Source organism: Lolium perenne, chromosome 2 (genome assembly GCF_019359855.2).
Source record: "Lolium perenne isolate Kyuss_39 chromosome 2, Kyuss_2.0, whole genome shotgun sequence".
Classification (NCBI taxonomy): Eukaryota; Viridiplantae; Streptophyta; class Magnoliopsida; order Poales; family Poaceae; genus Lolium; species Lolium perenne.
The window spans coordinates 15169186-15180795 of NC_067245.2; the positions used below are offsets into that span (position 1 = coordinate 15169186).

An 11610-nucleotide genomic window follows, 5' to 3' on the forward strand; every position below is an offset into this window, starting at 1 on the left:
TCTTATTGAGCGCGGATGAACGGCGGCGGAGAAGTCGAAAAGAGCGACGGTTGCTCTTCCGAGGAGTTCGCGCTCCATTCCGGCGATTCGCACGTCGGTCGACGCGGTTGCCAATGCGACGGTTCCCCTTCCCGGCAACTGCACCGTCGCTACGTAAACGGCGGTTGAGCGTTCGAGCCGCTGACGCGTCGGGCCCGCGCCTCCTCGCCTCTAATTTCGTTGTGTCTGGCGTCCCCTATGTAGCGGGGACGGGCTCGGGATGCCGGACACCGTATTGGGCCGCGCCGGACAAAAAGGCCTTTGGGACGCGCGGCTGGAAACAATTTTTTTGTCTGGCGCCCCAAATCTCTTTGGGGGACAGTTTGGAGAACACTACTGAAGATGCTTTTAGACAATCTGCAAAAATACAAATAATTTACCTAGGTTCGGGATGCTCGGAAGCAAACATCCCTAGATTTGTATGTCTCCGAGGCATGCCGATGAACCAACAAGTGATTAGAAAGCAAGATGTTTCTCTTGCCGGTGTTCCTCTTCTAATGCTTCACCACTCTCCTCCGGGGCCAAGGTCCTCCTTTTTAAACTTCAAGGAAAATACCACAAAGGCATTGGATTCCTATGCTACTCACAATGTACACGTCTACTAATGTGCTGATACAAGCAAGTTCTTACAAGAAAGAAAAAATAATTAAATTTTGGTTTTTCATATTTATATACAAATGCGTTAATCAAATGAATGTTAGGAAATATGCGACATTTAACATATTACTTACAAAAAATCGATAAAACAAAGGTTATCGTTATAATTAAGTTCTTTCCCTTTTAGCCTACAAAGGTCGCTCTGACCCTTATCCATAAAAAACCCCCCACTCCCACGAAACCTTGGCCCTCTCATTCACCACCACGGTGACATGCAGCTCTCTGATAGGCCGTATCGACCAGACCTTCTGCCGAAGCGGTGCGGACCTCGACCGTGGCGCGTGTAGCTCTCCGATAGGCCAGATCGACCACACCATCTAATTGAACTTGATCTTTAGTTAAATCATAATCATAGGTTACACATCAGCTATCCCAATAATTTAATTGATGTGGGCTAGCTAACGTCTTGTCTCTAGTTTAGTTTCGTATAATATATCTTTTTTTGTGCATATCTCATTTGAAAATGTGGATTCCTATTTAAAAAAAGTGTACCTAAATACCACACGTCTGACTTTCTAAGATTTAAAAAAAAAAATTATTTCAGCGAATATGAATCTCCACGAACTAGGGTGTTATTCGTTGACGTTGTTGTTTCAACCTGATAATGTCTTTTTGATGTTTTTTTGCAAATCAGAAACATTATAACTTAATTTGTGAGATTACAATCCTTGTGGATCTGCTCTAAGAAGGAGACACGGTCTGGAGGTTGAAGATGAAGAGCTTCTTAAGAATCTCGTTATAATTTTCGTATTTCTTGGGATGCTTTGTACTGTTCGATGTTTTTCTTTTAATGTTAGTGTGTCCTATTCGCAAAAAAAAGGAGGGTTTATTGTTCACCCATAAACATCTTCTATTACTAGTGGTTCTCTTAACACAAACATGAGCTGCCTTATTGGCTTGCCTACCAACAAAAGAGAATTTAACGGTAGGAATAAACCCATGTAATCTTGGATCTCCCACTGCATGCTAGAGTCTTCCATCAAAGTTAAAACTTCTTTAGCATCAGTTTCAAACTCCACTTTTGGGTACTGCCCACTGAAAATTTCCCTTTCATATGTGTTTACCATGCATTTTGCTGTCCTTGTCTCCATTGGAAATTTCCCTTCGATATTGCTTTCACAAAACTTAGTCGCGATTTGCGTTCATCCAGAGCCGGGTAAGATAGATAGACAGGGAAACAGGGACCGGCCGTAGGTAACGAAAGACCTGGGAATTTGTTGGTGATGGGGATATGCGTCCCGATGGAGGAGACTCCCGCGGCCAGGGAGGAGGCCACGTACGGTGTGGCAGTCTCACCTCTCCTCTCTGGTCGTCGCTGGGTAGTGTGTGGATGAACAAGAGAACACGATCGTGCAACCATCACCAATCCCCTGAGATCAAAGCATATGCATGCATGTGGAAACTCAAGAGTATTCTCCACCGTTGATTCCAGCTCTGAATATTCTACTGTTGAAAAAACAAATGTTGACGTGTGTAAAAGCTAGCATTTGAGGAATGCGCGCGGTACACTTCCTTCTTAGCGCATTGGAGAAGACGACGAGAGACGGAAGCGCGGGCTACAAGGAAACGTGACGAATGGTCTGGCATGGCGACATGAGTTTATTGGCACACTGATCTATCAGAAGGATTCCATGACTCGGTCTACTGCAACATGCATATATAGTGCAGTCCCCAGCGCCTAGCTCAACACACAATACACCAGCCACCATAGATTTCCCTGGCCGGGCATCCCTAGCTGAGCACACAACACACAGCCACCATAGATTTCCCAGTGCATCCCTGGCTGAGCAAGCCACCGTCGATAGATTCACCATTACATCCCTAGCTGAGCACACTACACACACGAGCCACCAATCATGGAGCAAGCAACGTACTACCTCAGTCTCTTCTTGGCTCTCCTCCTCCCCCTCTTCCTCCTCAAGCTCATTAGGAAGCGCGACGGCGGGAGGCTGCCGCCTGGCCCCTGGCGCCTGCCGGTCATCGGCAGCCTGCACCATCTTGCTGGTAAGCCGCTCATCCACCGCGCCCTGGCGGACATAGCGCGCCGGCTCGACAACGCACCCCTCGTCTACCTCAAGCTCGGCGAGGTGCCCGTCGTCGTGGTCTCGTCCCACGACGCCGCGCGCGAGGTCATGAAGACGCAGGACGTCACGTTCGCGACGCGCCCATGGAACCCGACCATCAGGATCATCGCGTCCGACGGGGTGGGGGTGGCCTTCGCGCCCTACGGCGACCACTGGCGGCAGCTCCGCAAGATATGCATCATGGAGCTGCTCAGCGCCCGCCGGGTGCAGTCCTTCCGGCATGTCCGGGAGGAAGAAGTCGGGCGCCTACTCGCCGCCATCGCTGCGGCGCCACCCGGCGAGACCGTCAACGTCAGCCAGGGTCTCGCCGTGCTCATCACCGACTCCACCATACGTGCCATGGTCGGGGACAGGTTCACTAGGCGGGACGAGTTTCTGGAGAACCTCCGGGGCGGGGTCAAGCTCCTCTCCGGGTTCAGCCTTGTCGACTTGTTCCCCTCCTCCAGGCTCGCCAGCTTCCTCACCAACTCGTCTCGGCTGGCCTGGGAGAATCACACCAAAAGCTTCGAGCTTATTGATTACGCCATGAAGCAACACGAGGAGCTCAAGGCCGCCGCCGCGACCAACGGTAATGTCAAGGACGAGGAGAAAGAGGACCTACTAGACGTACTCCTCAGGATACACAAGGAAGGCAGCCACGACGTGCCTTTTACCATGGGATCCATCAAATCCCTTATCGTTGTAAGTATATCATAGCAATGATTTTTACAGCACACACACACGTGGATATATGTCCCTTTGTTTTTCTTTCATCTTCCTAATTTTTTTTGTTTGAGTCTGCCTTTGCGTAGGACCTATTTAGTGCTGGGAGCGAGACATCCGCGACAACGCTCCAATGGGCCATGTCGGAGCTCATGAGGAACCCCAACGTGATGAGGAAAGCACAAGCCGAAGTACGAGAAAAGATCAAAGGTAAGCCAAACGTCACCGAGGATGACTTGGCAGACCTCAAGTACTTGAGACTCGTCATCAAGGAGACACTTAGGTTGCATCCGTCCGTGCCCTTGCTTCTCCCGCGCGAGTCCACCGAGACATCCAAAGTCCTAGGGTATGATGTTCCCAAAGGAACCACCGTATTCGTGAACACATGGGCAATCTGTAGAGACCCCAAGTATTGGGACGCCGCCGAGGAGTTCAAGCCAGAGCGGTTTGAGTCCGGCTCCGTCGATTTCAAGGGCACCAACTTCGAGTACACACCTTTTGGGGCAGGACGAAGGATATGTCCTGGAATGTTATTTGCCCAGTCTATCATGGAGCTCGCCCTCGCGGCTCTTCTCTACCACTTCGACTGGGAGCTTCCCCATGGGGTTAAGCCAGAAGAGCTGGACATGACAGAGCAAATGGGCCTCGCCGTCGGTCGGAAGAATGACCTATATCTGTTTGCCAAGACCAAGGTACCACTTGATGGCACAATTTAGCGACTTCAAATGTCACTTAATGGTTCTGACCAAGGTCGGAAGATGGGCCACATCAAAGGGGTCACCACTTCCAAAGATAGTTGTGCATATATATGGCAGTTATAAAACTCAATGATACATTTGTCATTGGAAATAACTATTTCTAGTGTCTTATAAGGCTATTTTTATTTGTTTGTTTAAAGACTACTTTAGTTTGGCAACAATTTGTGGATTTGTACGTATCAACTTATATAACTCAATAAAATACTACCATTTCCTTTTCTATGGATGACATGACTTATAAAAGAGGACAGGTGGAGCAAGCGCTAGTGCCAACTCCAACCAACAGGCTACATCATCCGAATATTAGATGTCGGTCATCTGCGAGGCCCAAATGGTGAGGCCCAGCGGATAACCGCATACGGGCATCATAGGGTCGTTTGCGTCCGTGTGAGCCCCATTTAAGTGTATTTATCCACTTGGATGACGAATGCGATCAGTATTATACATATCATAGACTGCTCGTACTGGAAATGTATTGGACCACCGTGTCCGAGACTTGACGCAATATACACAATCAAATTTTGTATTTTAAATTGCAATTATATCATATGGCTTTTTTCACATGCATGATGATTCTTATCACACTTTTGATGTGATAACAAGTTAGATTATTACGAAAAATCACTCGATGAGCTAAAGCAAGGATACACCAATATGTACACGCAAGGCTATCGATGCCCATATGATCCATAGAATGAAGGCTTGTACAACACAAGCATTCCGAAGCACGCCGAATGCATTGCCATTGACAACAGTATGAAGCCCAATGCTAGGGCACAACACAAAGCCCTTGTAATGTACCTTAAGAACACTCCCTAGGTGCCATATTATGGAAAGATCAACGAAGGCAAGGCCAGTTCTTTGAAGAAGCACAAGGCACACAAGATGTGACTTGTTTGCTGCTGTAACGGACTTGATTTGTGTTCTTTATGCTGGCTGTCTGAACTATCTTTAATAAGTTCATGTGTTTGTGGTGTGTAATGAAGTGAACTATGTGATTATGCTTAGTACTGCATATTGTACTATTATAGTATTATGTGTAATGAGTGTTTGTTTTGCATGCTGATGCAACAATGAAGAAAGTTAAGTGTGTTAATTTTCGCGGATGATGCAAACATGTGACGTTTCTTTGTATGTCATATATCTATATGATACCCGAAGCTAGTTTATCTGTTACAATATTGTACTGGCTATATTCAACTTATTTTGTTCTCTTATCTGATTTATATTATTCTGCTCCATGGATAAATCCAATTAATACAATCATTTTCATACACACACATCACATTTTATAAATGAAATTTACCCACCAAAACTAGCAGCGATGTACCATTGGTTACCACCTATCAATTATAGATCATGTCCGTTTGACTACTAGAGACATATGTTAGTTTACCGCCCATCAATTCTGAATCCGATCTATTTGACGAAGGATATAATACGAACATCGCGACTAACCATGTGAACGAAATGACGCATCATTATATGAGCTCATCATTGTTCCATATATGACCAGTGAAAATCGAGCAAGACAACTAAGTCACTAGTTTCCGAGAAAAACAAGCATTGGACCATTCTGTTGTTGTGTCACTGCTTTGTCCTACACCTATAACGCCTGGGAATAGTGCATGACTGCATGGTCACCTTTTTTTCAGCCTCCCAGGTTGGGCCCTGGAAGGAAGAACCAATGACAGTTTTTTTGCCCATCAGCGGTACACGATGCGGAGAACAATTCACGAGCTACCACTGACGATTTTTTTGCCGATAAGTGGTTTATGTTACCAGCGGCGGACTTTCGGTTTCGCGCCATGCGATAAGTTGCGGCTATATGCCTTCCCAGTAGTGTCAAGGACCGTGGAAAAGAATATGTTAGCTTTTTCATATTGCAGAACAATTGGAGGAGGAACAAACTATTGTAAAAGAACAAGAAGCACCAAATGCAGAAGAAAAATTATTCTTGAGAATGTAGAAGAAGAAAGAGAAATAACCAAGGAATGAATATTGGCTAATGAAGTTGAACTTAACAGTGAAGCTTCCCAAAATTGAAGGAAATGTAAAAACTAAAAATGTTGGTAAGCGTATTCTTCCATGTAATTTTGGTGAATCTTCTTACTATGGCCTTTGTGGCATCGGAACTGATGTTAATGTTATTCCATATGAATTTTATGTAGACATTCAAGATGAACTAGTACCAGCTAAACTACTAAATTAGCAAATAAGGCATCATGATTCATGACTAGTTGACAAGGTAGGTCGAATTACAAAAACGATCTTACCTTCAGGCTTCAACAAGTTCTTGAGAGAAGAGAATGAGAGTCAGCATGCAGCCTCCTTCTGGCCCAGCGATCTTACCGGCAAGCAGCTAATGTCAACACGCCGGCAAGGGTCGGATCATTACTCAGCAGCACGGTGGAGCAGGGGGGAGCGAGCACGCCCACGCGTCCACGACGTAATGCTGGCGCGAGTCGCGACGCGGAAGACGAGCGAACAACGAAGCGATCTTTCTATCGGAAAGGAACTGATCGCGACTAGTTTCCTTCATCTATCGTGGCCTACTGGGACTGAGCTGCACAAACTCGGGGGCCCTGGATTTGTCGATTTCTTGGATCATGGCCATCGACATGGCTGACGGGAATCCCTATTTAACGCTCCTTGTGTTCATTAGCGAGCAAACGCATAGCCTCTCATGTCCGTAACACCTCTAACTGGGCCGGCTCAGTAGAAATCCAACGTCCTGGTTTATTCCGGTTTTAGGAATGCTCCAGAACCTTCCCGGTCAGGGTTTATGCTGGTTTCTCTTTTTGTTTTTCTGAGACGGTTTTCCTATTTATCTGGTTTTCTGGTTTTTTCGGTTTTCTGTTTTCTTTTTCGTTTTGTGATGTTTTTTTTTTCAAAATATGAACATTTTGTAAAATACAAATAATTTTCAAATGTGAACACCTTTTTTTCAATATTAACATTTTTAGAGTGAACATTTTTTTAAATCCGAACAATTTTAAAAAATATGAACATTTTTAAAATTGAACATTTTTAAATCCGAACACTTTTTAAAATCCAGCTATTTTAAAAATATAAACATGTTTTAAATTTGAACAATTTTCAAAATCTAGACTTTTTAAATTTGGGTATTTTTCAGGTGTGAAGAGTTTTTTAGAATATAAATGTTTTTAAAAAATATTAACAAATTTAATCTGAATAATTTTAAAAATGTAGATGTTTTTAAATCCGATTTTTTTTCAAAATCTAGTTTTCAAATCCAAACAATTTTGAAAATCTATTTTAAAATATAAACAGTTTTTAAATCTGAGCAGTTTTTAAAATCTAGACATTTTGAAATCCGAATATTTTATTGACACTAAATATTTTAAAATTAATCATGATGACAGACAGAAACCTGATGTTTCACGAGAGCGAAGGAAAAACGAATAAATCAGAGTACGAACCGATATGGGCGAGGGAGCTAGAGCTAAATAGGCCGGCCCACACGGAACGATCGAACGATTCAAGCCGTTTCCCCTGTAACGGGCGCAACGAGCGCCGTCCAGATAGGAAACACCTGATCGATCGGGAGCCGCCGCGCGCGGTGGCGATGGACATCATCCCGACGGACCTCGTGGTGGAGATCCTGCAGCGCCTCCCATGGACCTCGCGCCGGCGGATGCGCCTCGTGTGCCGGTCCTGGCGCGATCTCGTCCACAAGCGCACGACGGAGATGAAGCAGCGCCGCGACGCCGTGCCGCTCATCGTCACGACGAAATCCGTGTACGTCCTCGGCGACCTAGGGTCGTCCAAGTCCCGACCGACCCGAGAGCTATGGCGCAGCACAGACGTCTACAAGCACATGGAGGTGGTCGGCGTCTGCAACGGCGTGCTCTGTCTCTGCGACGACACCAAGCCCGGTGGCGCGATCACCCTGGCCAATCCTGCCACCGGCGACTTCCTCGCGCTCCCGCCGATCCCGCGCGCCGGCCTGTTCCGTCGCCACAACTCGCGGCGGTCCGGCAGGAGCTGGCACCAGGCGTATAGCTTCGGGTACCACCACGGCACGGGGCAGTACAAGGTGGTGCACGTTCCCTGCTTCTTCAAGACCAAGGAGACGCTCCAGGTGTTCACCCTCGGGGAGGCGTCCTGGAGGGAGGTCCCGGCCCCCGGCGACAGGTGCAGGCTCGACGCCGGCGTGGTCAGCGTGAATGGGGCGACGTACTGGGTCGTGGAGGGGTCGGAGAGGATCGTGTCCTTTGACCACCGGAGCGAGCAGGTGAAAACAGTAACGCCATTGCCCGTCTCCGATGGACCCATCGGCCATCTCACCGAGGTGCAGCGCAGGCTGAGCGTCGCAATTGTAACCAGGGTCGACCCCAAATCCGTCTACTACTGCGGGCGTGGGGATGGGACCATCGAGGTACTCTTCAAATATCTCTCTCGATCCGGCAACCACTTATGCATGTATTGAACTCACAAATCTCATGATCTGCAAATTTGATCTCACGATTTTATAGGTGTGGATTCTCGAGAATAAGAGTAAAGAGCAGACCTGGGTTCATCAATACAGCTTGCGTTCTCTATCCTGCTTGCCCGGTCCATCGTCGATCCAGATGGTGCGGCCAATCTTCATCCACGGCGACTACATCCTCATGGTTCAGGGCCAAAGCCAGAGATTGCGGCCTTATCGTCGTCGGCCCAACTCTTACGTGACGAGGCAGGAATGCAGCGCCGTTCATATCAACTCATGTGACCCACAGGCGTTCATTTCCAATATGAAAGGCGATATTTGTCGAGTGTTTGCATACGTCGAGAGTGCGGATGCATTGGGTGTTTACAGGCGTTGGTGAGGAGATACGAATGAATTCATTTATTTATACTCGCGATAAAGACATCCTACTGTAGCTGTTAGTGTTCAAATTCTCTTTTATTTGTACTGTTAGTTTGAGAGTACCGGATTAATCTCGAATCAAAATTCGTCCAACTATGACTCTTTGAGTGTTCCTTTTTTGATGTCTTAATTTTTGTCTGTGATCAACCAAGGTTCATGTTATTGCACTTTTTTGAATGTTCATACCTTCTCGTGGTTGCTATTTTCTGACAAGAATCCTCTGAAACAATTTTGGGGAGATAAAACAGGAGAATTCTTGCATTAACTATAGCCCGTGATTGACATACGTGTGTGTGCGTGTTTCACCAATGACTTCTGTCTATTTCTTTGTAAGCGTTCATGTAAAATCCGTAATAGCTTGGACATAAAATAAAAACTAAATTATGCATGAATAGGGTTTCCATTATTGTGAAGAAAAGGGGCAACGCTGAGCGTCTCCCCTGCTTAACATGTGTTCTAACTCTGCCAAATTTTCACTTTAACTTCGATGAAGAAAAAACCACCTATGGCTTTGCTTCCACGTAGAAAACAAATTATATTCCTATGATGCATAAATAGGTTTTCCATTATTGGAAAAAAAAGGCAACACTGATTATGCTCTCGTAGCAAAAAGATTGTGCTCTTGCAGAAAAACAATAGAATGGTTGTCATCCGTAGAAGAAAATTATTTCTATGATGCAAGTCCACGGAACGTGTGATGCAAAAAGGGCGAACAATTGTATCAAAAACTTCCTTCCTACAGTGAGAGAACTGTTGTAGCACAAATTTTGTCACTATGATGGACTAGGGTATGACCAGGATCGGGGAGAGAACCTGAGAGGACCATCTGATAGTGAATTCTTCTCTATATTGAGCATGAGTGTTCGAAGAAACATCCCAGATCATATTATTCGGAATGGCTTTGTTCCGCTCAACAAGCATGACTATTTTTCACGCCGCCATAACTGGAGACTGTTGCTGGGTCACTACAGAAGTTTCCTCCCACCACCAAAGGACCACCGTGTGCTCATTGGTAGTTTCCGACGTCCATATAATTATCCAAGGGCATTAAGATTCCAGGTGAGAATATTGTACCTTATCTTTTTTTTTTAAGTTATCAACCTTGAAATGAATGTACCCTAAAATGCAGTAAGTTCTTTTTCTTGTACCCAATTCATCTAACCTCTCATATGTCCATAGCCTGTCATAAGATATTCATTTTTTCACCAGTGGACTATCACTTGATATTTGAGAGTTTCATTTTCTGCCTTGCGTCACAGCACGAATTATTCAAGTACAAACTCAAGCTAGAAGAATCTTACATATTATCCATCATACCTTAAAGATACCTTTTGTGATTTTATTTTTGGAATGATAGGAACCAATCTTGGATTTGATTCTTCGATCTTCAAATAACTACATCATCCAGGAAAAGATCAAGGCTTGTTTGCATGCAACTAATTTAATGCTAGAAGCTTTAGTTTATTTGCACGTATCTGAAAATCATTTTTGAATAGATTCTCAGTAAGCAGTATGGGCTCTTCAGAAGAACTCGGAGTGATGGCAGCTGTTTTTACAGAGCTTTACTGTTCTCTTACTTGGTAACTTTTTCAGTTTATTTGTTCATGATGATGGCATTGCTTTCTTTATTTCCATAGCAGTATAATACAATTAGACTTGTAAACAGGAGAACCTTGGACAAATGCAAGATAGGCAAGCTGTGGTTATTCGTCTGATGGAATGTGTCGAAGTATCTATAAAGAGGATCTATCAACTTGAGTGGGGAGAAGCATACTTCTTAAATCCCAAGGACAACATCTTATCTGTTGTTTATGTAAGTATTATAGTAGCCTACAAAAGCCTAAACTTGTTTTGCACTATTGTTTCTCTAAATACTATTATAGTAGGTTAGCTTGTATTGCATCATCTCTTTAGCCCAAATTATCCATACTGTTAGCTCAACCATCTACGGACACAAGAATTATGTGGGACATCTGTACACAACAATAGTCTCTATCCCTTGTGGTTCTTCAGTTGTTCTTACAGTTAAATGTCATCATGCTACTTCATCAGCTCTTGTTGGGTAAAGCTCCGACCTTTGAATTATTGTTTGGTAAAAACCTTCGACCATCTGTTAAAAACCTAACAATGTGAACTATGCCCTACAGAAAATAATAAGTACTAGATAAGATGGTGCAGAATGCAAGACTAATCCAATTTAGCAGGTGACTGGTACTAGGATGGCCATCCTGTTTCAGTAGTCTAAAATATGCAGTTTGCCATGTTTAATGCTATTCTTCATAATTATAATTTTGCTTTCATGTTTTGCTACATTATGGACATTATTTAGCACCATCAAATGCTTGTTGCAAAACTAACTTCACTATGCAAATAATATAGCACTATGCAGCAATCATCATGATCATTTGCTGAGCTTATATCATGTTGTTTCACCACTTTTCACCACTAATATGTGAATATGGATGGTCTACTGTAGTACTTTGATCTTCTGTTCATG

At 44.6% G+C, this 11610-nt stretch overlaps 3 protein-coding genes across 3 annotated transcripts; all 3 read left to right on the forward strand.

Moving 5' to 3' along the window:
• Positions 1-2354: 2354 nt before the first annotated feature.
• On the forward strand, positions 2355-4462 carry LOC127331268 (desmethyl-deoxy-podophyllotoxin synthase). Its single transcript, XM_051357357.2, has 2 exons — positions 2355-3461; positions 3572-4462. The coding sequence occupies exons 1-2, from the start codon at positions 2553-2555 to the stop codon at positions 4196-4198; spliced, it is 1536 nt and encodes a 511-aa protein (XP_051213317.1). The 5' UTR covers positions 2355-2552; the 3' UTR covers positions 4199-4462.
• A 3340-nt stretch (positions 4463-7802) lies between these two features.
• On the forward strand, positions 7803-9112 carry LOC127329766 (putative F-box/kelch-repeat protein At3g20710). The gene is made up of 2 exons (XM_051356218.2): positions 7803-8642; positions 8740-9112. Exons 1-2 carry the CDS (start codon positions 7830-7832, stop codon positions 9070-9072), a joined length of 1146 nt encoding a protein of 381 aa, XP_051212178.1. The 5' UTR covers positions 7803-7829; the 3' UTR covers positions 9073-9112.
• A 789-nt stretch (positions 9113-9901) lies between these two features.
• LOC127328224 (OVARIAN TUMOR DOMAIN-containing deubiquitinating enzyme 1-like) lies at positions 9902-11353 on the forward strand. Its single transcript, XM_071825244.1, has 5 exons — positions 9902-10172; positions 10471-10533; positions 10610-10693; positions 10780-10926; positions 11318-11353. The coding sequence occupies exons 1-5, from the start codon at positions 9969-9971 to the stop codon at positions 11351-11353; spliced, it is 534 nt and encodes a 177-aa protein (XP_071681345.1). The 5' UTR covers positions 9902-9968.
• The last annotated feature ends 257 nt before the right edge of the window (positions 11354-11610 follow it).